At 38.4% G+C, this 22,775-nt stretch overlaps 1 protein-coding gene across 1 annotated transcript in view; it reads right to left on the bottom strand.

The window, feature by feature from the left end:
• Nucleotides 1-22,775, bottom strand: part of FREM1 (FRAS1 related extracellular matrix 1) — a 60,354-nt gene that overhangs the window by 29,869 nt on the left and 7,710 nt on the right. Inside the window, exons 5-21 of the mRNA XM_088054599.1 lie at nucleotides 22,137-22,460; nucleotides 20,580-20,688; nucleotides 18,524-18,655; nucleotides 16,612-16,956; nucleotides 15,759-15,901; nucleotides 15,014-15,210; nucleotides 13,826-13,916; nucleotides 12,634-12,801; nucleotides 11,895-12,103; nucleotides 11,017-11,110; nucleotides 10,368-10,620; nucleotides 8,348-8,545; nucleotides 6,949-7,134; nucleotides 5,770-5,966; nucleotides 4,716-4,944; nucleotides 2,977-3,121; nucleotides 483-624 (exon numbers count right to left, since the gene is read on the bottom strand). Coding sequence (XP_087910725.1) covers nucleotides 483-624; nucleotides 2,977-3,121; nucleotides 4,716-4,944; nucleotides 5,770-5,966; nucleotides 6,949-7,134; nucleotides 8,348-8,545; nucleotides 10,368-10,620; nucleotides 11,017-11,110; nucleotides 11,895-12,103; nucleotides 12,634-12,801; nucleotides 13,826-13,916; nucleotides 15,014-15,210; nucleotides 15,759-15,901; nucleotides 16,612-16,956; nucleotides 18,524-18,655; nucleotides 20,580-20,688; nucleotides 22,137-22,460 — 3,162 coding nt within the window. The remainder of the gene's footprint in view (nucleotides 1-482; nucleotides 625-2,976; nucleotides 3,122-4,715; nucleotides 4,945-5,769; nucleotides 5,967-6,948; nucleotides 7,135-8,347; nucleotides 8,546-10,367; nucleotides 10,621-11,016; nucleotides 11,111-11,894; nucleotides 12,104-12,633; nucleotides 12,802-13,825; nucleotides 13,917-15,013; nucleotides 15,211-15,758; nucleotides 15,902-16,611; nucleotides 16,957-18,523; nucleotides 18,656-20,579; nucleotides 20,689-22,136; nucleotides 22,461-22,775) is intronic.

Below are 22,775 nucleotides of genomic sequence, written 5' to 3'. Positions count from 1 at the left end.
TCCTCCCCCCTGTGCTTTTCTTCTGCTTGATAAGGTATTACTTACTCCTTCACATGCAACTCCTTCTATGCTTTCTGAACCATGAAGTAACTGAAGTAAAGGTTTGTTTTCTTTTTTATTTTCTTTATCTTCTTTTTTTTTTTTTTTTTTTTTTTAAATCAAGGACTTTCCCCCCCCCCAGCTTGATTTTTCTCTCTTTGTGGGATGATTATCCCCGCATCTCTCTTAATTTTCACTTCAGATTATCTGCCATGGTTTTTTTTTACTTTCCATCTTCTCCTGTTCAGGATCTGGGTTTTAGTGCCAAAGCCTCTGGGGCAGCATCGTTGTTTGACTCAACCACTCCTTTAACAATCAAACTGGCCAAGTGTTTACTTCAAAATTTCACAGGCATTTGGGAGAAAAGGAAAATGATCTTCATTTTGCCCTAAAAAGAGAGAGTTCTTTGTATGCCTGCTTTTTGTTGAAGTACAAATACTAACCTTGAGCTGAAGCTGACCATTTTCTGGAAGTCTTTCAAATAAGTAGTAAATTCTCTCCCTGGGGGTATCTTTATCTTCTGCTGACAGAACAGCGCTAGAAATTATTTGAGTTTCACCTATGTTCACCTCCATATTGTTCTTCCTGAAAAAATTAAAAGTCATGTATTGATGCAATAAAAGGAACCTTTTCAATAAGTAATTTCTCTGCCAGAAACATGGATTAACCAATTGCTGACAGAAATTACATTTTCAGAGAGAATTGAAGAAGGGTGCCTATTTCTGTTCAAAAGAGAGGAAAAAAAAAGCAAAAAGTGCATACAAGCTTCTCCTTACAATGGTGACAAACAACAAAGATACCTAAAACAAACCAATTTAACACATCTCTCTTATTTCACTGGACCCTATTCTGCTTACCTTCATACAATTTGTAGGAAGAAGACAGTGTAAACAAATAGACTGCACTATTACTGCTAATATAGAGCACAGCAATGATGAACTGATTGTTTATTTAGGAAATGACTGCCTTTCAAGCAACTAGTCTTCAAGGCTCACCTCTATCTGTAAGAGACACAACCATATCTAACTGGATTCTTCTCTATGCTCTTTCTAGCACCCACATCTCATTCTGGGAAGAAGCTCTCAAGAGGAATGTGTAAAGGCCTTACATTCCCCAAGGGCACTTTCTGTTGCAGGATGCAATCCAAAAGGTGACAGATTGAGGTTTTGGCAATCACTGTGAATAAGAGGCACTGTTTGCCAGCCAAAAACATCCCATCACAGGATCTTCAGTCTGTTGACCAAAACTAATGGAGATGAAAATCCCTGGGGTTCCCTGAGCACCAGAAAGTGTCCAAAGATGAAAACATTAAGAAAAGATTACAGATACTGCCCAATATTCACCTGTAAAACACTGCACTAGCATAAGGAACTTTGAACCCTGCACTGAAGATGTAGAATGTGGCAGCTAAACCACCTCAGTGCCAAACTGAACATTTTCTTAAAGCACTACTGCTTAAATACTGGCAGCATTCTCGGTGGAGAAGTAACAGGCAAGAGGCACTAACTTCTTATAAAGGAATAGCTATTTTGGGAGTAGATGTCTCAATATATGCTACTGTTCATCACAGCAATGTCAAGTGGTGGACCTAACATTGCCAGACAAGGAAGCAACAGTTTCTGGATCTAGCTGGGCAAAGCTAAAGACACTTGACTTCTTGCACTTCACCATCTCCTTTTAGAGAGAGAAGGTGGAAAATGGCAGATCAATCTATAGCATTATGTGAGGAATAAATAGGCAATTATCAGTAATTATCTGTACATGATATATGCATACATAAATTATACTTTTTATTCTAACTGAAAATTATCATTCTCTCATGTTAGCTTTATGTGGTCATTGAAAATCTTTTAGCTAAGAAACTAACATTGGTTATTGTAGGAAGCTCTACTTGGCAAAAATAACATTAGAAATTCTTTGCAACGGGATGCATAACTGTGATATGAAAGTAAGCCAAATACCCTGAGGGATCAGAAATTCCCTCCTTAGTGGCAGTCTGCTTGACAGGTTGTGAGTCTGAAATGAAAACTTTAGAGTTTCAGAGCTGTACCCACAAAACCTTTGGACTCGTAGCTTCCCATCTGCCTGTCTGGAGCTGGAAAACAGTCACAAGTATGGAGGTCCTGATGCTCTGTGACAAGTCATCAGTTGGAGATCCCAAGGGATGAGCTCCTTTTTAAAATGTCCAGGAGGTTTGGCTCTCTTGCAGCCAGCTGCCTATCTATAAATGGTCTGCCAGGTCATTTCTGACCATGTCTAATTCATCTATGAGTCCTGGTTTTGAAGCATTAGGGAAGTTAGTGTGTGCCTTTGCAGCAGCAAAATTATGCCAGAGAAAAAAAAAAATTAGAATATAAAAGAAGAGAATTACTATCTGAAAGTCCTTCCCCTGCCTCAACCTTGTGGATCCTCACACATTTTCTTCCAAAATCCAGAATTGCTTTCAGAGAGCTGTTTTTAGGCAGTTGTTTGTTTCTCTCAGAGAAAGGAAAAACAGTACCATGGCAGTCAGTGTTCAGCAGAGGCACAACACCTGGCAAACGCCTTGTGAAAAACAACTTATGAAAAAAAAACAATGAACACGTTTCCCCAGACACTTTTTCCTCTATTTGCTTAATATAGAGCAATACTAAGCATGCACTTTTTTCATTAATTTTTTTTTTTTTTTTTGTTAAATGGATCTACAGAGATCTACATGGAAACATTTTTACTGACATTAGTCTGTTACTGGTTATGGCTTCCTCTTTGCATCAGACACCAAAGATGTGGTTTAATGGTGAACATGATGGGAGGCTAGGTTGATGGTTGGACTTTATTATCTTAAAGGCCTTTTCCAACCTTAACAATGGTATGATCCTAGGATTTGGTGTTTTGTGCACTTTTCCATCATTTTGTCTGAACACATCCCACTGTCATAAACAGGAACATGTGACTTACTTGCTCAGCACTGGTTTCTCATCATTAACTGGAATGACTTTCACTGAAATGGTTCTGAGGACTTTATGTTTTCCATCTGATAGCTGAATTCTAAAGCTGTCAGTGAGGTTTTCAGAGTTGTCATGCATGTACATCAGCTTCATTCCTATGTGAGGCAGGAAGAGAGAGAAAAATAAGAGAGAAAGAGAGGGAGAGGAAGAATGAGAGGAATGGAAAGAGCAACTTAATCTGACTTCTGCAAAATCCTTCATCATTTCACTCTGCTTCAATCACCTTTCTTCCATCTCCCCTCCCCATATGCTAGGGTAACAATAAACTTGCCTTAGCTACCACAAGATAAGTTTTATGAGCCACTGTTGTTCAGTGATCTAACAACATACTATTGACTCAAGGTCACCAGCCTGACCTAAGCAAGGAGTGACTCTCCAAAAAAGGGCTTTCTGTCAATCTGACAAAGGTACATTTCTTCTCCTCTCCTTATTCCAAATCACTTTGATGGGGACCATAGAGAGGATGAGACCGCCTGGCAACACTTTCCTGTGCTTTAAATAGCCCTCAGGCAACTTTGAAGAAGCCTTTGGAAGGACAGCTGGCCTCGTATCTATGACCATGGACAATCAGAAGTTCTAGGACAAAGGTGGCTCCTTCACCATTGTGGATAACAAAAGGAAAAAGCCAAGAAGGAAAATCAAAACCAAGACTTGGGAAGGCAGAAGTATTTGGGGTGGACACCTGATATTTCTGGAGGTTCATATTAGACAGGCAGAGAGACATAAATTCTTTCCTCAGGTTTTGAGGGCTGAACTGAAATTTGTGTGACAGTATTGAGTTCATGCCTCTCTTTATACCAATAGATTCCACATTTCACTAAATAGCCGCAATTATGAGGAATCCACTATATTCCTTGCAGTATTAAATCCACTTTTTTCATTACAGGTACTTGAAATAGATTTGCTGTTTTAAAGCAGGCTGACTGATCATGCTAAGCTGTGGAGTCACAATTTGTACATTTATTACTAAACATATGGTAAATTGCAGCCTTTCAATGTCTAAAGAAGGTTTATAGGAAAGACAGAGACTTTTTACCAGTGCCTGTAGTGACATAACAAGGGGCAGGAGTAGGTTTAGGTTGGTCGTAAGGACAAAACATTTTACAGTAAGAGTGGTGAGACACTGGAGCAGTTTGTCCAGAGTGGTTGTGGAACGCTGGAAGTGTTCAAGGTCAGGTTGAATGGGACTTTAGGCAACTTGGTCCACTGCAAGTTGTGCCTGCCCATGGCAGGGGAGGTGGACTAGTAAAGGTCCCTTGCAACCCAAAATGCTCTACAATTCTGTGATCATTTGAAGAAGTACTTAATCCCATGATCAGTTAATGTGTTTTAAATCAGTCTTGTTGTCTTTCTATTCTAGGTGCTGTAAAATGTTTACAAATCTGTTTGATGATGTTACATTATGTTACACCATGTTACATCATTCCCTTTTTTTTTTCTTTTTTTTTTGTGATTTTCCTACTCATATTACTACCCTTTGTGATACAGAAGTCTCCCAGGATGATTTTATTGGCAGCTCCTCAAATCAATAGACAAGAAGAACATTAAATGGGAGAACTTCCATTCGTCAACACTGTCTTGAAAATAAACATAAGGCAAGTGAATAAATAAATGATGAAGATTTCTTTAGTGTGCCACTTGCCTCATTAAAGGAAAGAAAGACCATTGTCAGAAGAATGCTGCACCTACCATTCCTCAGTAGCTCCATGGAAAAGTCATGAACAAGCAAGCCATTGCTGTGGTGATCATGGTTAATTAAGTCTCTATAGTGTAGAACATCACTGCCGTGAACACCATTAATAAGGAACCCGTACGAGGGCCTCTGCACAACCCTGAACACCAGAGGGTCTTGAGGCACATCCAGATCAACCGCATTGATAACAGACAGGTTCAGCTCTTTCATCTCCCCTTCCTGAACCTGAATGTGAATGAAAAAACACCCAATTCTTTTACATTAAAATAAATGATAGAATTCTAACACGGTTTCATGAGTTGGGTATTTTAGTGTACAAGTCTATCTCTTGGTTCATCCACCCCTTACCCTGTGGCTTTTTAACCAGCTACTGATTTCAAGGAGTTTAAGAGACACAGAGAAATTTGCAGGTTGCAGTGATGAAGAGAGTTGAGATAAGGAGTTCATATTTGCCCAAATTAATAGAAAATATGTTACATAAGTCAATGCCAAATCTAATGCTCAAAAATGCACAAAGGAGAAAGCCTTTAAATACATAAAGGTATCTAAAAATATGGATGCATATAAATTTATATGTGTCACTTTTTATTTATAATTTATAGATTTGTATGATCATTTTTTACTTTACAGTAAGAGTAAGTTTATACTCTGTGCTCACAGAATTATTTATATTTTAAAAAGTCTACAGAGAGGGGAGAAACTATGCCAGAAATATAAAAAATACTCTATTAAAAATGTGAAATCTCTTGAGAATGCAGAAGAAGCCTAAAGATTGCTCTGCTTTCTAGACTACTTATTTGTTTAAAGATCTGAGCTATTCTTTTTATTAAACTTCAGATTTCCGAGGGCTATGCCCTGCTCCTATCTCACTGAAGCTCTGTCTTACAGGTTTACATGGGACTTCACTGGGCTGTTTCCTGAAGTAGGCTGAACTACAAAAGTAAGGGAAATATACAGAGGAACAGGTGTCAGGTCAGTGCTCTTATTTATGTTAAAGAATGGTTTCTCCTTAAAGTAGTTCTATGACAGGCATTTTGTTTATTTCCTTACAGTAATATTCCTGGTTATGAATTCTGGAACTTCATCATTGGTTGGGCTGATTAGCACAAAAAATGGGATCTCTGCTGATCTATGTAACCCATCAGTGACATAAAGTACAAACTTGTCTTCTGTTGGCTCCATTTGCAAGTGCCTAGCTTGAACATAGTTTATATTCATGGCTTTCAGGTGCTTCAGCTGAAATGAAACTACAGATTTTAAAGAGAAAATGAGTTAGCACAATATTTTCATGCTGTCTAGTTTTATCCATCATTTAAAACATCGAAACAATGTCTTTTTTCAAAGAATAAATAATTTGAACCTCTTCAAAATTTCAATTTCAAAACTGTAGTTTTTTGATTGTAAGAGTTACATTGCATGTATTACTGCAGGACACAAGCCCTTTCCCCCCAAAGATACTGCCTCATTCTGCTTCAGGTGTTTCAGCCCAAATGAAACTAACTCAAATAATATGTAGGAAAATATCTGAGGTCCAAGATTCCTTGATAGCACTGAGTTAATCACTGAAATTGATGGTTTTTTCCGAGCTAAATGATTCCACGATTATATTATTCTAATAACACTTTATTTGACTGACAGACCACAAAAATGAGGAGTTAAAGACTCAGTGATTGCAGGTTTCTAGCGGAGGATGCTGGTAAAAGCTGGTAGCATTACAAAGCATGTCACAGTCTGTTCTGCTGAGGGTGAAACTCCCTTACACAGTTTGAAAGTGGACAAGGGATGTCACCATCTAAGTCAAACATCATCTCTATCACTTTTGTAACATTGTCTTGGTAACTAATGTGGGACCCAGGCTACTGCATTTAATTGACAGAGGTATAGATGATGGGATGCTGAATCTTTTCATGGGGGACTGAAGAGGAAGGCAGGGAGAGCAGAGAAATGTTTTGATAATGTCATGACTTCTAATAGATCTCAGCTGGTTGCATAAAACAAGTATTGCCTTGTTTACTTCAAGGGCTAATTCTTCACATTTCCAGAGCTTCAGTCTCCCTTTGAAGTCCTCCCACAAAGTCCCACTGCTCTTCATTTGCCAGCACCTGCACTTCCTCAATAAGCCCATATTAATGCCCACACCTGAATCTGCACCACCAGAGCCCACTGCAGAACCTTCCACAAGCCCTCCAGATTTAATCTGCTTGATTATCATAAGTTGTTAAGACTTACCTATGCTTATTCCCATGTTGCTCTTCTCAAACCCAGGAGAAGGCAGTATATTTTCAATGTAGCCAAACTGGGGAGGAGAAACCAACACAAACTCTAAGTCATCTGCAGTGGTGTCAGGGTCAGTGGCAAACAAGTGATTGGTAGTAAGGGCTGCTGAGGAGCCCTCCTCCACCACAAAGCTTGCACCTGTGCACAAAAAACATGTTAAGCATTATTGGTCATGAGTTCATTTTACTGTTGTTTTTGTTAATAAGAATGGAACTAATAACTGAGGGGGGAAATACAGTAAATACTGAATTACTGAGGGGTTTTAACATTTTTTTCTCTGCTTTCAGCAACATCTCTGCTTTTGCCATCACAAAAGTAAAGAGGATCATGAAAATATTTTACTGGTTAAGTTATTAGGTAAGGTTTATATACTGCTCAAAAACAGTTGTTACCTCTGTTTGTCAGAGCATTAATTACATGAGAACTGTTAAGAATTGCTCATAATGAACAATTTTTCATGCATCACTTCTTAATTTCCCTGCTGAGACAATGCTTAATTTCCAGAACATTACTTGGGTGAGTGCCTGCAAATTACAAAGCTATTCATACATATGCTTAAATATTCTCTGAGATACATAACATATACCTGATACATGCAAACAAATGACATTGAAAGACACAAGCAGATGGAAAACATACTTCTAATATGTATATCACAGACCACAGTAAAAAGCCCAGGAAATTGACTGAAATTTCACACAATGGGCTGCAGCTGGACAAGATTTACATAATCAACACTATTTCCATTTTAACTGAGTTTCTTACATTCTGAAGAGTACTTGTGAAAATGTGGCTTCATATCTATTAATGTATAGCTTTTGTCTTTATTTGCTAAAAGAATGAAATATAAGTAGGTAGCAATGATTCTGTCCCTTCATGTAAGGCCCAAATTTCTTTTTTATACTCTACACACAAAGGTAAGTAAATATCTCTATTTATGTTTATGCTTTTGTATAAACCTGACACCTGTTGAGCCACAAGTTAAGTTCAGGGACAAGATATTGATCCCTTTTACCTAGACACAGCCTACATACACAGAAATTAGCATGTGGACACAGTGGGGAGCAGATCTGAGCACTCTCATTTCTAACCACATGCTCTAAACATGCAGCTGAAGAGTAACAAGCTCATCCTTGCACTGACAGCTGGATTGGGTGTTTGCACTGTACAAGCAAAAGAAAATAAAATTGATGGAAATTCTGATCCAAAACTTTTGTATGCTGATCTCAACTAACTACCTGTAATGCTAAAACTCAAACAACCAAAAAAGCCACCCTGAGTCGTCTGTCAGCCATTACAGTACTGTGTAGCCCTCCCTCTTTGTACTGCTGTAGTGAGAAGAAGCTTTCACCTGTTGCAATTGATGGAGGCTGGTTGTCCACTGGAAGTACAGTGATGTTAAGGTCATAGACAGGAAATTGATCATCACGTGAAACTGGAGGAGAACGAGGTCCATCATAACAGCAGTCTTTCACATCTAGGCCAGCCTCACAATCAGAGACAATCAAGGTTAAGACCTCAATGGAAGGAGTCAGGCCAATCTCACCGCCTGGGAAAAGATATTATGTTTCAGAAGAAATTATTTACCAAAACTTCATGAAGATTAATTTTTATCCTGCAAGGACAGTCTTCAGTATCAAGTATCAGAAGAAAAAGAAAGCAGCAGCAAAAGTACTGGAATTCTTAATTCTGGCTGGTGGGGGTGCTGTTTGGTTAGAGATTCGGTTTGTTGTCTACAATTAATTTTAACCAGCTCACTTCTATGAAATAATAAGAGGGTATAGAAAAGAGTCTTAGTATTATAGAAATTATAATGTTACAATTGCAATGTTATGATATTCTATTACATAGTAATAAAATGGCCAATAGTCCTCAGGATTCTGTTCTTTTTGCACTAATGTATGTACAAAATGTATGTTGTGTAGAAAAAGTGTTTTTTCTGCACTCCTTCTCAAAAAATGTTGGAAAATATTTCTTATATATGTATATGTGTAGATGTAGATGTGTGTGTATATGTATGTATATATATATATATACACATATATATATATATATATATATATATATTCCTCTATGACAAATGGTAATATCCATGATCTTCCAAAAGAAAACTTTTTAATATGGCAAGTAATGCCTGTATTCCTATATGCTTCTTATCCTTTCAAAATGGACTATAACAAGGGCTGTACTTTACTGTTGTACTTTATGACTGCATATTATGTCTATGTGTAATCACATTTAAAATGTGGCCTGATACAGGACTGTGAACTGCCACCCCTAGCAAGAAGCATCTGTGGGTCAGAGTACTCCAGCTGTCAGCACTTCTGGCAGCATGTGTCTCATATTGCTGCAAGATATTATTAACAAACAGCCTGCAAATGAAAGGCAGTGACTCCCACACTCTCTTGCAATACCTACTGACAGCACAATTAATGTTAGAAATTTGGGAATGAAAACCAGAAACACCACACTCTTGAAGGTGCCCCTGTAAAATATTCATTCATTGCCCCTGCAAAATATTGTCATTGAAATACAGCTTGTGATACCTTTAGAATGCAAAATAAAAGTTTGTTATTAGTGGCCACAATTAAGTACTTCCTTTTCAAATACCAGCTGTTCATTTTAGACAGTGCCAAGCTTGAAAAAAAACATCTATTCTCCATGCTAACACAAAATTACAGAATAATTAAACAGAAGACCAGAATGTTTGGGAGGAAAAAAAAGACTAAAGCTGTCATTTAGAGGTGTAGAAAGAGGACCTCTTTAATCCCGATGAAAGGATAAATTCAAGTAAGAAAGGGGGTTAACCAGCCCTTGATTTCTGCCAGTAACTAAAAAAAAAAAAGTACTAACAATAAAACCACAAAATAACGTCTTTTTAACACTGTGTTTCTCATGAAGAAAGTCAGAACTTCCTTTATCTTGTGGTAAAGAAAGACTGTGAACTGTCCAAAGTAGATAACCTTCTAGATTGGAGAGGTAAACAAGAAGTACAAAAGCGTTTTTTGATGTGTCATGAAACACATCAAAATACTTTCGTTTGTACTTAATAATAATTTTGCCTAAAAAAGCCGAAGATATTTTGTCAGCAACAGTGAAAGAGTACCTCTGGGATTACAATGCTTTCATGTACCTGTTCAAATATAATTTTCAGTTCAAGCAGGGATTTGGAGAACATATCAAAATATTTGGTAGCTTTCTATCATCACCCCTCTGTTTTAAAGCCAGTTTATTTTTTTTCCCTAGTCACAACATGTGGTTTCTAGGAAGTTCCTACTGGAATTCTGCAAAGGCATGGATTTAGGTTAAGGTTTTTTTACTAATACTTGTCTGACCACCTTTCAGTCGAATTCTGTCCTCAGCTCACTTACTAGTGTGCTTGTATGTGACTAAACCAGCGACTACATCGGCTTGGGAGAAACGATCCACGGCAATGCCAGCTTTCCTCACTACCCCGTGGTAGGGCTGGCGGGCCAGCTTGAACATCAGTTCCATGTCATCGCTGTCTGCATCTGTGGCATAAATGTACTGTGAGGAGAGAACTACTTCTTCACCCTCCAGGCAGTGGAGCACGGGAACAAGGCCTGTTTGCATAACAGGTAGCTGATCATTCACAGGCAGCACCTAATTGGAAAAATAATTTAAGATTTTCTTATTGTTCATTTCAATGGAAGCCGGTTAATTCAGGACACTGCTTTGCAGCTCAGACTAACAGTATGATGCCAGAGATGGCAGATATCAGAGTACATTGGCATTTCTCTATGGGCAAAAAGAAACCAGCTGAATTAAGAATAAAAGAGATAAGTAAACCAAACTAGATAATTATAGTTTCAGTACAAAGCGTAAGTCAAAGCTCCCCTCAAGTTTGCCACATAAACCTGAAACCTAGGGTTTAAATGGAAGCCTAATATATCCATTATCTTCCAGTTTCCAAGGTAATGCAAGGACTTTCATAAGCCAAACTTTGAACCGTTTACCTCCACACAGAGAGTTGCTCTCAGAAAGACACAACACACTGACCTTGACCTGCAGGATGAACTCTACAAAATGGATGCCATCTGTGGCTGCAAAGAAAACATCATCAGTGAGAGTCTCCGAGCCATCATGATGATATCTGTGAAAAAAGATTATAGAGATACACAAATTCTTCACAAAAATGAAGAAGAATTGATGCTTTCTGGTCATGCCCTACAACGTGTATCCCTCCTCGTATAAAAAGCTTCTCCCTGTGTAAGGGTGTCCAACTTAACAGTGCTGATTCAGCATCAGAGTTCCCAAAAAGGGCTTTTGGGGTATCTTAAAAGGAGAAACTCCCCAAAGTAAACCATTCATCAGTAAGAAAAAAGGTTTCCCTAAGGCTTGTGAGGTTCTCTGGCTGCTTGTGAGGTGTTTACCAAACACGTACATCACCATGGTAAGTGCTTACTTTCTAACACATGGAAATAGAGCCAGGGAGCTCTAACTCTGCATGAGTGTGTCGTGTCTTGTTCTTGCCACAACTAGATAAGCAAAATTTTCATCTCTATACTAGTTAATTTCAACAAAAGTTTTCTTGTAAACTAACCAAGCTTAATAAACACACAACTTCCTTAAAAGAAAATAGCTGGCAACCTTCTTCACAGGAACTGCATGGCTGAATACAAAACTAGTTTCCTCACCAGTGCTTTATAGAGAAACCTATCTCTAGCAGGCATGCTGACTCCCATTTCCTGGCCACACAACAGCTCATTTCATGGTGACATTGCAATCCCAAGGCTCAGACAGCTATCTTGTCCTGGAGCAGCTCTGCCAGAGCTGTGGTGAATATTGCTAGCCTCTGCACCCTGCACCACTTCAGGGTTCAGCTCATTCAGCTGAGAGCCTCAGCTACCACAAAAGACAGCTACTACTCTTCTAACCTGACTGCCAGGGTGCACAGGTCCTCATAGGAAAGCCTGTCCCCTGCATTCATGGGAATGTCATCCAGCTCCACTACCCCATGCTGCGGCTGCCTCTGCAGGAGCAGGAAGAGATGCTCCCGTTTCGTGTCTGCATCAGAGATGAGAATGTGTCCTTCTGTAATAGGGGTCATGCCACCCTCTTCCACTCTCAAATGGGTTGTAAAGACCTGCAGGGAGAAAAAATGCTGAGCTGTCTGTGCTGTTGCACCCCTAAACATATATCAAACAGGGTTATTCTCATTTGTTCTGCTATAAGGATGTGTAATATCTTTTAAAAAATGCCAAAGAATATACTCTTTTCTGCTGTGCTAGAAAAAAACTAAGGAAATTACCAACAACCAATAATACATGCATCCTAGTTCTTGTCCCACTCCTGGAGGATTCTGACCTCCATAGGCAATGAGCAACACAAAATATACGGATGCAGTTTTGCTGACCAAGATGTAATATATGTGTTTTTGTACAGATACATAGATGCCAAAGGTAATCTCAGTTTAGCACAAAAAAACCCATTGCACACTCACCAGACTTTACCTTATATTTCTATCCCAATCCAAGCTGTGTGCAAAACTCTGAAACCCTGATCCCATGGAAAATTCATTTTTTATCTCAGTAAAACCAGAACATTTCTCTCCATTTCTGTTTTTACCCAAAGAAATGTCCAAGTCCTTCCTTCTCACTTTCACCACCACCCTACCTCTGGGGCCTGATTGTCCACAGGAAGAATTGTAATATTGAAGCAGATCCCATACAAAGTGCCTCCATGCTGATTGCTGACAGAAAAAATAAACTGGACTTGCTGAGGTTCAGGTCCAATGTCCTGCAGGGGTGGCATGTAAGCAACTTTCATATAGTTCACAGCATGCTACAAAAAGAGAAGAGGGGTGCATGTAAGAGGAGATAATGGGGATAGCCATAATCCATCATATTAGGGATCTTCATCATCCCCTGTTTAGGTGTTATCCAGCCACCAAAATAGATTCCAGAAATTTTGCATGTACTCTTTAGCTACTAGCCATACCTTGATTAAGTGCATCATTAGGTACAAATTAGGTAAATACAAGTTCAAATACTCAAACCTGTAGCAAAAATTCCAGATACAGCTTAGAAGCGATAGCAGAGGTGATAGCCTGCATTTCTTTATGGATCCCTTTAAAAATGCTGGTCTAAGGACCTTTTCTAACTGTGGCATTAAAATAAATGATTCATGAAAGCTAACACCTCCCACAGCAGCTGAATTTGCCCTCATCAATGTGAATAGTAACTGCATGTCCTGTGTTTCATGGTGAGGACAGGCCAGTGATAGGAACATCAAAATCTTGCATCCAGATACCCATCCATATAAGGCATACAATTTAGGATCTGTAGGGTCAGAGATCTCATTATGGTACTGCAATGATCATTATGCAACTTTAGGATACAGCAGGATATGAAACAGGACACTTTAGTATTTATCAAACTACAAAAGCATAAAAACTGAACTACAAAATCCTGAAAAAAATTCTGTTCTGGCCTGTTCCATCCTGTAATACATCTTCTGGTGGAGACACTGAAATGAAGCAGGAAACCATTCAAGGTCTCATTTCCTCATTTTGTGTACTTTTTCGTTCCTCCTACATCATGTGTACCCAAGTTCAGCCTACCCGAGCAACTGTAGCCCCTGCTGGTTTTAGGATATTTGTATTAACATATTGCAAATCTGAAGCATGATAGAAATTTGTTTTAAAATCTGGTATTGGAATAGCAGAGTTTTGAGCTTTGTAAACTGAGCTTGTGATAGTACCGCTGCTCAGTTTTCACTTCTTGTTTTCCTGTCAAATAAAAGCTGTACACTTGTAACATTTGAAAATGGTTTAGAACTCATTATGGTATCAGATACCATAACAAACCTGAGTAAATGACTGCAGTGCAAGAGCAGCAGGATCCTTGACCAATTTGGGGATGGTGTCCACCATAAATAGTTTCCCAGCATCTGAGTAGCTACAGAAAAACATGTGTCACATCTTGGCTAGCAGTACCAAAGAACAAGAAAAATAGCCACATAGCTCAATCTTGCATTTCAAATTACCTTCGCATTTCCGACTGCATTCATTGAAAGGAAAAACATTTAAACAAAATCCCTTTAAACATTACCACAGAAAACTGACCAAAAGTGGCCTAATTTACAAGCAAGCTCTGGAATTGCTGCAAGTGTGTCTCTACATATCTCTACATATCCCAGATACCATTTACGCCACCTGCATTTATCTTTAAGTAGGAAAATTAATTATTTATGGTTATAAATTTATACTATATTGCATCTTATAAACTCTGAAATTAACCAGTTTTCAGCAACTCAGCTATCCAACAGCAGCAACCAGCAAACTAGATAACCATGTGGCTATTTGACTGATTAGGGAAACAGCCTTCTCCCCCAGCTACATAATGATCCTTTGCTGCTTGAGGTCAAAATTGGAAGTGTTGATTTTCAGCTTAAACCATACAGTATCTGGATTTCAAACTTTTCATTTAGCAAATTGTTGCTGATGCTCTAATGAGACTACAGCACCAGTGATGTAAACTGTTACTACACCCATTCATTCCATACCTCCCTTGCTCCCACAGCATGCTCTGCCTGTTTTCTGCTCTGCATCTTCCTAGTCCACAATCAGGAGTGCCTGATACATATTCTTGAAAAAGCTGCAGCACCTCCTCTTCTCAGTCTGGGGCAGGCACAGGTCAGCCCCATTCTAACAGTTAGAAGAGGTACTGTGACTTGTGCTTGAGGCTGCATGGCATCCCACAAGTCAGTGTAAAATGCATGTGAAACAAAAGGAAATATTTCACAAGATTTCTTGCTTCTTATTTCTTGTTCAACTATGCATTACCTATTTTTTATTACTCTGTGAATTATTACCCTGTTCCTTCAGGCTCTGGCTTAATCATCAACAGGAGAGCTGCATCTAGCTATTGTCACCTGCACTTTCAACAAACAGATAAAGAACTTGAGGCACAAGTATGTTACTGCCACTGAGGTTGCCCCTCTGACATGGGTTATTCCCCTGTCCCACATGAAAGGTGTGTCAGGTTGCACCTACCCATGGCTGCAAGAGAAAAATGGGGAAGTGGTTATGTTGTATGTGAGCTCCCTGTCTTGCTCTTCCACATCTGTGAAGTGGAGATGTTTCTTAGTTAGGTGGGAAATCTCAGTCTCCTTAACAACCAGGTGACGGGTCGCTCCAGGAGCTTCTCTGGGTAGCTGGTCATCCACAGGGATAATGTGAACCATCATCACCTGGAATTGGGGAGACAGTAGAACCGTCAGCCATTCCTCTCAGTAAGAGAGCAGCTGTTAACCAACATGCACCCAGAAGTGGATCACTGGACTGTGAGACACAAGATGTGGCTGTCATGCCATATCATCATCACATCAGTAGCAGAGGCATATCACAGTTAAAGGCAAAGCTTTTGATCTTAGAGGTTTCCCTTTAAATGCAAAGTTAAATTCAGTATGTTGGACTCTTGCATGAGAAAAATAGCCTATTCTCAGTTGACTTTAGGAGAGTTGTTTAATTTGTTTGTACTGTCTCTAAGTACAATTTGTTTTCAATGTTTCATTTTGTAGTATAGGAAATAGTCTTTTCCATGAACTTGTCTCTATTCATCCAGGGAGAGAACAACCCCACTGAAACAAGAACAAGAAATAGCCCTGAAGAATACTGTTTGTGGTGATGACTATCATCAGAAAAAACTATACCAGTTTTATTTGAAAACCTGTCAGAACATGTATCAGCCATTTGAAGAAAAAAATCAGGAGACTGCAAAGATGTTTCCATTTCATACCTGTGGCTCTGAGAGATTTGGAGGGTCATGGCTATCACATAGCACAAACTCAAGGGAATCTTCAAACACTTCTCCTCCCAAATGACGATAATAAATTATTCCATTAAATAGATCCCTCTGAAGAAAAGTGTTGACAGAATACCCTGTTGAAATGAAGAATACATCTTCCATTGAACACTCCATTTATACTACAATACCACAATACAATTTAATACTACAATAAAGTTATGCATTAGCAACTGAGGAAGAATAATGTCCCCTTTTTCACCCTAACTGAAGTAAGTCCTTTGAAATGTTACTCATTTTCTTCCACATTCTCTGAAGATCACCAACAACTTCTTTTCTGTGTCACTTAAAGATCATTCAAAAAATGAAGCAACACAGCAAACAGGCTGAAAGCCCTGTTCAGAAGAGAATTTGCAGGACTAGTAGCCCCTGCAGCCTAGCACAGGAATTTCTGGGCTGTTGCACAGGAGAGCTTTCTCATCATTACATTACATGATTACATTTCTCATCATTACATGCACAATTAGCATCATGTATTAGCTCTGAATTTGTGACAGTGCATGTAAACTAACTCCTGGCTAGCCCAACACTTTTTCTAGATAAAAGTACTGGAAAGGAAAATTGACTCAGAATGGAAGAATTTCAGGATAAATTGTGGACACAGGGACAGTTATCCTAGTGCAGAGACCAACATTAATTACTGATGTGGTTTTACACTGCAATGAAAGAAGTCCAAATCTGCCATTTTTTGTCCTGAGCCAAAATAACTTGTCTAACTGTAACATTTGCTGTATTTTTAAAAGAAGGGGACAAAGAAAAGTGTGCTTTTGTGGATGTGCTTCTTTACCTATTGAGTTTGGTCCTGGTTTCTTCATGATTTCTCCAGCCTGTGATGGCTTGGTAATATTGAATAGTATGTAGTCGTCACTGGAATCCATGTCTGAAGCATGAAGCATGGAGCTCTGAATCAGCATTGTCTGTCCCTCGTGAACTTCAATGACCACATTGCTGATCAGAAATGGAGGGCTATCATCTTTTGGGAGGATATTTATTGGAAACTTATGTCGAATACTGTGGAGGCCATCAAAGATTCTAAATACCACAAAGTCTTTAGTAGAATCACTGTCATCGTGATGGTAATGAACAACTCCAGCCTGAATGTCAGAGACGGTGAATATGAATCCTTTCTGTCCTGTCAAAATAGTGGAAGAAAACACATCAAAAATGTGTGGTTCAGCCCAGAAAAATATCTTTCCAGGTTATCAGGGAGAGAGATGAACAACATATTGCTAACTAGAGAAATCAAATGTAACTCCACCTAGCAAAAAAAAAAAAATTGCAGGAGTTGGAATAGCTAATAAGAATGCAAAATTTGCAACTGTGAAACCAGAGAAAATCCTCCAAATCTCACTAAAGGTAACTAGAGACACCAAAGATTTTTTTAACTGTGGTTGTTTCCACTTTAATTTCAATGTCTACTTTCTTATCAGAGCATTTTACATGCATTTTAAGCATCAAAGAATATAGTATTTATAGTTAAAGTTCAGGATTTTGTTACAAGTAAAATATAATGATGTGGGGATTTTGGTGTATTGAGATTATTGTCTCTAAAAAGACTGTTCTATAACTCTGCTTCACTAGAAATGTTATGTATACAGACAAATATACAGGCAAGTTAAATAATTCAAGAATTGCAAGCTGGCACTAAAAGATATGATCTCCTCAGAGCCACCAAGTAAAGAAACCAAACATTTCTCTAAGGTTTTACAAAAAGAAGACAATTGCCAGAAATTGTGGTGATGTTTTCCTTGGCATGTACCTATGTGGACAGACAAAAGAGAATAAGGTGCAGTCACTGGAGATAAAATATCCATCTCTGGTTGGTACATGGTAGTCTTAGAAACCCTCAAACTCAGTATGGAAGGGCAGGACTGCCACCAGGAGATGGGCCCTCACTGGCTGCACAGTCTCCCTAACACTTCAGTCTCTGGGGCTGAACCCACCCAGCACTGCTGACTCCACGCTGTTCCTGTCTGTTGCTTGGCCGCAGGATGAACTTGCAGACACTGGACTACTTGTCAGGAGTTTCCTGAATTTAAGTTTACTTCTGAATAGTTTTTATATTTGCTAGATTCAAAACGCTACCTTTCCTTTTATTTAAATAGTTTCTTTATGTCTTTAGGTTATCCATTTTATATAAACACATTCAGCTATCAAAAAACTCAGCATTGATATTGGCAGTATGTTCCCACTCTGCCAAGAGCAGAGTGATTGCCATTCCACAACCTTTTTCCCAAGCACTGAGACCACTTGTGTGCTGCAGAGCAAAACTAATAATAATAATAATGCAGAAGGCTAATGAGTTAGAAGTCTAATTTAATTTCCACTTCTTGAAATAAACCTTAAAGCTGCTGGTAACGACTATATCCGAAGGTTGTCTGTATTTGTCAGTAAATCAAAATCACTTGACCTTCCTTAGCATCTGCAAACAAAAATGTAAGAACTAAAAATGTATTGACTGTGTTCCTCCTAAACCATGTATCTCAATGAAAGCATAGCTGATCTCTTTAAAATTTTGCCTTTGGAGTGTAAACATGCATTAGGAAAGTAAAGGTTTAAATACTGATTTTTTGAACATTCCTGTTTTAGTACCCATGTCTAGCATGGTTGTAACAGAAGAAGGCGGTCAGCAGAGGGAGCAGAGCTGTTGTTTTATCATTGAGGAGATTTTTCCAGTCTCTGGAGTTGAAATTACCTACCTCGCACTGACAGCCGCCCATGCTGTAAGCCATCAACTGTGACCAAGCGAACGTTTTGGATGTCATCATTGTCCACAATTTGGAAGTGTTGCCATGTGATGGGTCGGGATTGTCCCTCTAGGAGGTTGAGGCCTGCAAAGAGCAGAGACTTACGTCACTGTCAGCATCTATCACTTCTGAAGTTGTTTCCAACCAGGAAAGAAAAACCCAGAATGTTTAATTCTATCTACATATCTCCATGTGAAAGGCATTCCAGTGGAGGTTTAGATTGGATATTAGGAAATATTTCTATTGCCAAGGCAGTAGTTGAGTCACTATAACTGGAAGTGTTCAAAAAACAGGTAGACATGGCACTTCATGATATAGTTTAGTGGTCGTGGTGGTATTCAGATGAAGATCATTTTGGAGGTTCTTTTCAGCCTTAATACTTTTATTATGCTGTGATTCTAAGGCCACCTAAAAGTCTGATAACAGCTTCAGACACACCTGAATCTGTTCACTGTCTTTAAGGAATCTTTTTCAGAGAAATAAGCAATTCCAATACTGCAGAATGCACCTAGTGCAGGTAGCTTCATGTGCAAATTGCACATTGTGCCCTGGCTAGAAGGAAATAGCTGGAGCCCCAGGCAAAGAACCATGAATGTGCACAGACCCTTTGTCTAAAAAGGGGTATGGGGTGTGGCTGGTCACCCAGAGATTGCAGGACACCACGAGCAACAAGAACAAATATCACCTCTGGAACAAGTACACACCACTTGTTCCACCACACCAAGACTGGGATATAAAACTCAGGGATTCCTTTGTTCAGGGTCTGTCCCTGGAGATGCCCAGTTTGAGCTGCTTTTGTGTTGCTGCACCACAGTTAAATTTCATAAAGGAAGCAGAGAGCTAGGATTCTGATATGGGAAACCCAGACTGAGCCAGTAACAGAAAGTTGTCTGTTAGTGTGTGTGTGGTGAGTGCAGGAAGTCAAGCAGGACATCCATCAGGTCACTGGAGCCACCTGCTGTGAATGGCCTCAGTCCCAGCAGAGAAAGTCAGGTGGTGCAATTGTGCCTCACAGAGAGGGGCATCTGAAAGGTCAGGCAGGAAAGTTCCCTTGGCAGCTGGTTTCCAGTTTTCTGATAGTCTAATGAGGCACATTTCTGTACATTTGCACTGGCAGGAGCATTGCACTTGAAATCTCACAATGTCTGAAACTGAGCATTTAGATTCTTTAGTGAGTTTGCAGTTAAAAACATATATTGAGGAAACTTCCTTACAGAGGAAAATTCCTGACAGTGTTCCTTCTTACTTAGACAGTCATTTCAGGCAAGGTTTCTCTGGAAGACATGAGGTATCTTCTTCTCAGCCCCTTTCCTTTTCTACTGTAGGAAAACTGCACTTTCCCTAGTGTTAACTGCTTGATCTTATATATTTTCCTTTTGATGATCAATGCATTCTAGATGAGAGAATGTGTTCCCTTTCCAGAGCAGGCATTATAAATCTGTTTGAATTAGACTTAACCCTGTAAAGTTTCCAGACTTTAAATGGCTGGTGGTATAGCTTGCCCTTTTCCCTAGTTGTTAATTTTTTCACACTTCCACTTTAAACAGCAACAAGCCTTGGTCTTTCCCTACTATTCCCTACTATTCCTGTTCCATCATATATTTTCCATTAATATTCATACTTCTTAATGTACAATTCATTCTTCTAGAAAATAGTATAAATATTATAAATATATATAATTATATATTTTTCGATTTTATTATAGATTTTATATTTTATATCTACAAATAGATAAAATTATATAAATATGTATAAATGCTGTATAAATAAATCCTGATTTTCCTGTAACTCCATTTTTTCTTTATTTTTCATTCCAGTTAAGACATTAGATCTTTTTCAAGTTGTTGTAACATGGTCCCTCCAAAATCAATACAGGGGAAAATAGCTCTTTCAGTTTAATGAACCTTAGACACCAGGTGTAAATCTGAATTTCAGAGCTTTGTCAAATATGTGTGTCAAAAATGTTATTAATTCCAAAGCAAAATGAATTCAGCTTAAGAAATCTCACCTGTATTCCATGAAACACGAGGGGCATTTGTATCTGTTGTTCTGATAGAAAGATGCACAGTGATTGGTAAACTCCTTTCAAAGTACAAGTCGTGCGCCTCAAATTCCACCTGTTGTGAAAATAGATAAACTGCTTGTTGAAAACTGGAAACCAAATGTACTTCAAATAGATAAAATGTAGTCTCTCCTGAGAGATCTTACAGGCATCTGATAATATGCTAATTAAAAAAAACCCCTTGATTTAGCTTCTAATAAGAGCCATGGAAGTTCTGCACAAAACTGAGTATTTGCATTCTTTGCTCTTTGCAGTTAATTTTGTGAAACTTAGTTTGTAGTGTGTGTAATTTTCATTTTATTTGAGGAACAGTTAAATCATCAAATAATATAGATTTTACTTAATATAGATTTTAACTTTAAACTAGACTTTTTTTAACTAGTAGTAATAAGAAGTTGTAGAAGACATTTCCTGCTCTTTTAAGAGGTGTAGGACCAAAAATAGATTTGACAGAAAATATATGCACTGGTATAGAAAAAATAAAAATTAAATTAAATTAAAAAAAAAAAAAAGAAAAAATCAAACTCTTGAGTTGTCAGGCTCCAGAACTGTCAAATTCTTGAATCAAATCTGCAATCAAACAATGCTGAAAGCAGAACAGAAATGAGGCACTTAAGGAGCAGATATTTTGGTAGGATATTTTGGTCTGGTCCTCATATTAAGGAAACAGGGAAAGGAGGTTATTGTGACAGCCAAGAAAAGAAAAAACTAAAGAACTTTTGTCAGCAACAATTGCCAGTTACTGTTGCTGTTGCTCTGCTTTCCAAACAACCCTTTCCTTAGCTTACCTTGCTCTCATTTTCTGTTCCTTCAGTTTTATTATTTTATTACCAACCATTTTGCTTTGATTGACTAATTCCTTAAGTACCTTATCAGAGAGTTATTTCATAACTTACTCAAGAGCCTGCAGACAGAAGCCTGATCTCATTTGTCATTTGCATCATGCTCTCTGTGTTAGTGACCTGCTTTTACGACTCCCAGCAGGAGCTGTTGGGAACCCCTTCTTGTTATCCCTAAACCACCATTATCACAGCAGGTAGGCTGTAAGGCCAAATAACAATCCTGGCCTTTAATTGGTCCATCTTTCATGACTTTAAATATGTCATCTCTGCACAGGTCACAGGGATCAGTAACACCATGCAAGGATAAAAGCTGTGTGGAAAAGGCACGACTGATCTTTCCGAAGGCTCTGAGGTAGATGTACAAGCAGTATTCCTCTTATTAAAAAAAAAAAAACAGTTTAGATATTTCTCTGAGGGAGTAAAAGGTTTTCAGTACAAAGAAATTCTTATGTAGTGAGCGATAAACATCTATTTTGTGTTAGTCAAGATGATGTGTCATAGGAGAAAGTGGCAAAAGATTTTACTTCTGCTCCTGTATTGCATATAGCTTTTAAAACTTTTTTCCCTGAAAAATATACATTACATATGATTACATTTATTTCCATTTTACTTACTCTTAAGGAGGTGAAAACCAGCAAATGTTCACACATCTCACTGTTACCTCATAATTCCTCCTCTCCGTGTGGCTGTTATTTGGAGGCTGATAAGCAATGAGCATGTCACTGAGATCCTTCCACGTGAAGGAGCCAACATGTTTTGTGTGGTCAGAGAGGTGAGTGATAAAGCCCTGTGGAGGTGGCTTGGTAATGTTGAATATAAGCAGGGACTTTGGAGTTTCATTGTCTTCAGCATCAATGGTTGTGGTTGTAATAGGGGTTAAAATAAATTGATCTACTTCCAGGATGAACTTTGCCATTGGGGTAGCTTTGGGTATTTGGTTGGGAACAGCACCTCTAATCCGAACAGGGAGCCATGCATACTCTGTCTACAATAGGAAAAAAAATTAGACAACTGAAAAGGCAAAGTAAAGTGCAAAAATAAATTCAATTTCTTTTAGCTTCACATAGCAAATCAGGGTACAAGTTAAAGCAATAATTATTTTGAAAATAAAAGTTGAAATATTTTAATTAGAAAATGCCTAGAATAAATATTGAGACATCAAGAATATGACTTTCAGGTTCACTAGTCTTATTTGTGTCCTTAATTTGGGGCTGAAATTACTTACTTAATTTGATGTAAGTTTAATGAATAACTTTATCTGACAGAAACATGCACAAGCTGTTAATTATTATTAACTGAA

This window comes from Pseudopodoces humilis, chromosome 4 (assembly GCF_049639895.1).
Source record: "Pseudopodoces humilis isolate 2021_Gansu_Grassland_sample_001 chromosome 4, ASM4963989v1, whole genome shotgun sequence".
Lineage (NCBI taxonomy): Eukaryota > Metazoa > Chordata > Aves > Passeriformes > Paridae > Pseudopodoces > Pseudopodoces humilis.
The sequence above is the reverse complement of the archived record's forward strand: the minus strand, read 5'-3'. Positions and strand labels throughout refer to the sequence as shown.